Source organism: Citrus clementina, unplaced genomic scaffold, assembly GCF_000493195.1.
Source record: "Citrus clementina cultivar Clemenules unplaced genomic scaffold, Citrus_clementina_v1.0 scaffold_4, whole genome shotgun sequence".
Classification (NCBI taxonomy): domain Eukaryota; kingdom Viridiplantae; phylum Streptophyta; class Magnoliopsida; order Sapindales; family Rutaceae; genus Citrus; species Citrus x clementina.
The window spans coordinates 1933462-1935101 of NW_006262274.1; the positions used below are offsets into that span (position 1 = coordinate 1933462).

General features: G+C 34.4%; 1 protein-coding gene across 1 annotated transcript; it reads right to left on the reverse strand.

The window, feature by feature from the left end:
- Positions 1-323: 323 nt before the first annotated feature.
- Positions 324-1187, reverse strand: LOC18044124. Its single transcript, XM_006435802.2, has one exon. It carries the CDS (start codon positions 1017-1019, stop codon positions 324-326), a length of 696 nt encoding a protein of 231 aa, XP_006435865.1. The 5' UTR covers positions 1020-1187.
- Between the last annotated feature and the right edge of the window lie 453 nt (positions 1188-1640).

Consider the following 1640-nt stretch of genomic DNA (forward strand, 5'->3'; position numbering starts at 1 on the left):
TTAAAATTTATTTATTGAAAACACTATTTAACAAAAATCCAAAAAACATATTTGGTAACACTCAAAAGTGCAAAAAGAATCTTATTTTCTTCCCCTTCTAGTGAAATTGTTCGCATGCATTTCCTTTAATCGGCATGTTGCTAGAACTGATCACAATTAATCTCATGATACATAAACTAGCATGAAATCGAGCAAATTGTTCAACAAGTTAATACACTTACAAAAGATTCTACATGAACCGAAAATACAAAACGAAAAGAGAGAAAAATAGAGATTAATTAATTAATTAACAACATAATTAATTTTTATGTAATAATTAATCTCTAAGCTGCAGTACCTTGACCTGATCCATGTCCAACGACAATGGCAACCAATGCCTTCTTCATCTTCATCATTGAGTAGCACCCTCCATTTTTACTCAAACTCCTGCGTTTATTATGACCAATAAAGCACAATGTTGAAGTAGGCGATCCAAGATCATCCTCATCATCAGCATCTTCACCGTCCATGCCAAAATGCATGTTCATTGGCAATCTTGTCAAAGTAAAATTGCGTCTGTAAAATTTCGACTTCTTTGACGTACTCGAATGCGAGGATGATGAGAATGAGGACGAAGAAGAAGAAGTACAAGACCAAGAAGATGATGATGAAGGTGAGCCATGAATATGATTCTTCTTAGACCTAATCAGCCTGGGGAAAATGTTGCTTAAGAGACTATTAGTATTATTAGGTTTATCACTTTTCTGAAGGGTATTGGACTTGGAAATGGATTGATACGACGGCGGCGGGGTTAACGGAGGGAGGGTACAATTGTCATTGAACAATGTATGCTTCGGGGTTCCAGGTTGAGACTCCCACGTGAATGGAACTGAACCTGAAGCTCCACCATAGTAGACTCTTGAAGAAGAATTGGCCTTGGAGCTTTCTTTTGACATGAGCCTGGAGAAGAACTTGTCGTCTTGCTTGATTTGGAGTGATTGATCCTGAGGAATATTTTGATCATTGCTTCCACTTACCATTTTTGGATTGATGAGCAAATGGGATTTTTTATTTTTTATTTTTTATTTTTTATTTTATGAGCCTGCAAAAGCTTCAGGTTTCAAGATCTGAAGATTGTTAAGATCCAAATATGAAGCTCGAATAAGGAATAGAATAGTCGCTAGTTTAAGGTCCTAGTACATATTTAATTATTTAATAGAGTGGTATCAGGTTCCAACTTCCAAGGCCAACTTAAAATAAATGAAGCAGGGCTTACTAGTGCTAGCTATAAATTAACTCTAGGTGTTATTTTTTATTTGGGATAACGACCCTCAAACCACTAACATTTACCCCGATTATCAGTTAAATCCCATCGTTTTAGAAATTGACAGCTAAATTTTATTATTTTAAAAATGGACATTTCAACCTTCTTTTGTTCCAAATTTTCGTCTATTTAGATGAATACAAGGGTATTAATGTTCTGTAATTTTCTTAGATTAATAACCGGTAATGCCCTTATCTCCATCCAATTATAGACATATTTACAAACAATTAAGATATACATGTCCGACATGTCCATTTCTGAAACAATAGAGATGAAAATTATTCATTTATCAAGGTCTAAATATCCATTAAGTCAAATCTCGAGTATATGAAATGTC

Coding starts and splice junctions, on each gene's coding strand:
- LOC18044124 (XM_006435802.2), bottom strand. CDS start 1,019: ATGGTAAGTGGAAGCAATGATCAAAATATTCCTCAGGATCAATCACTC.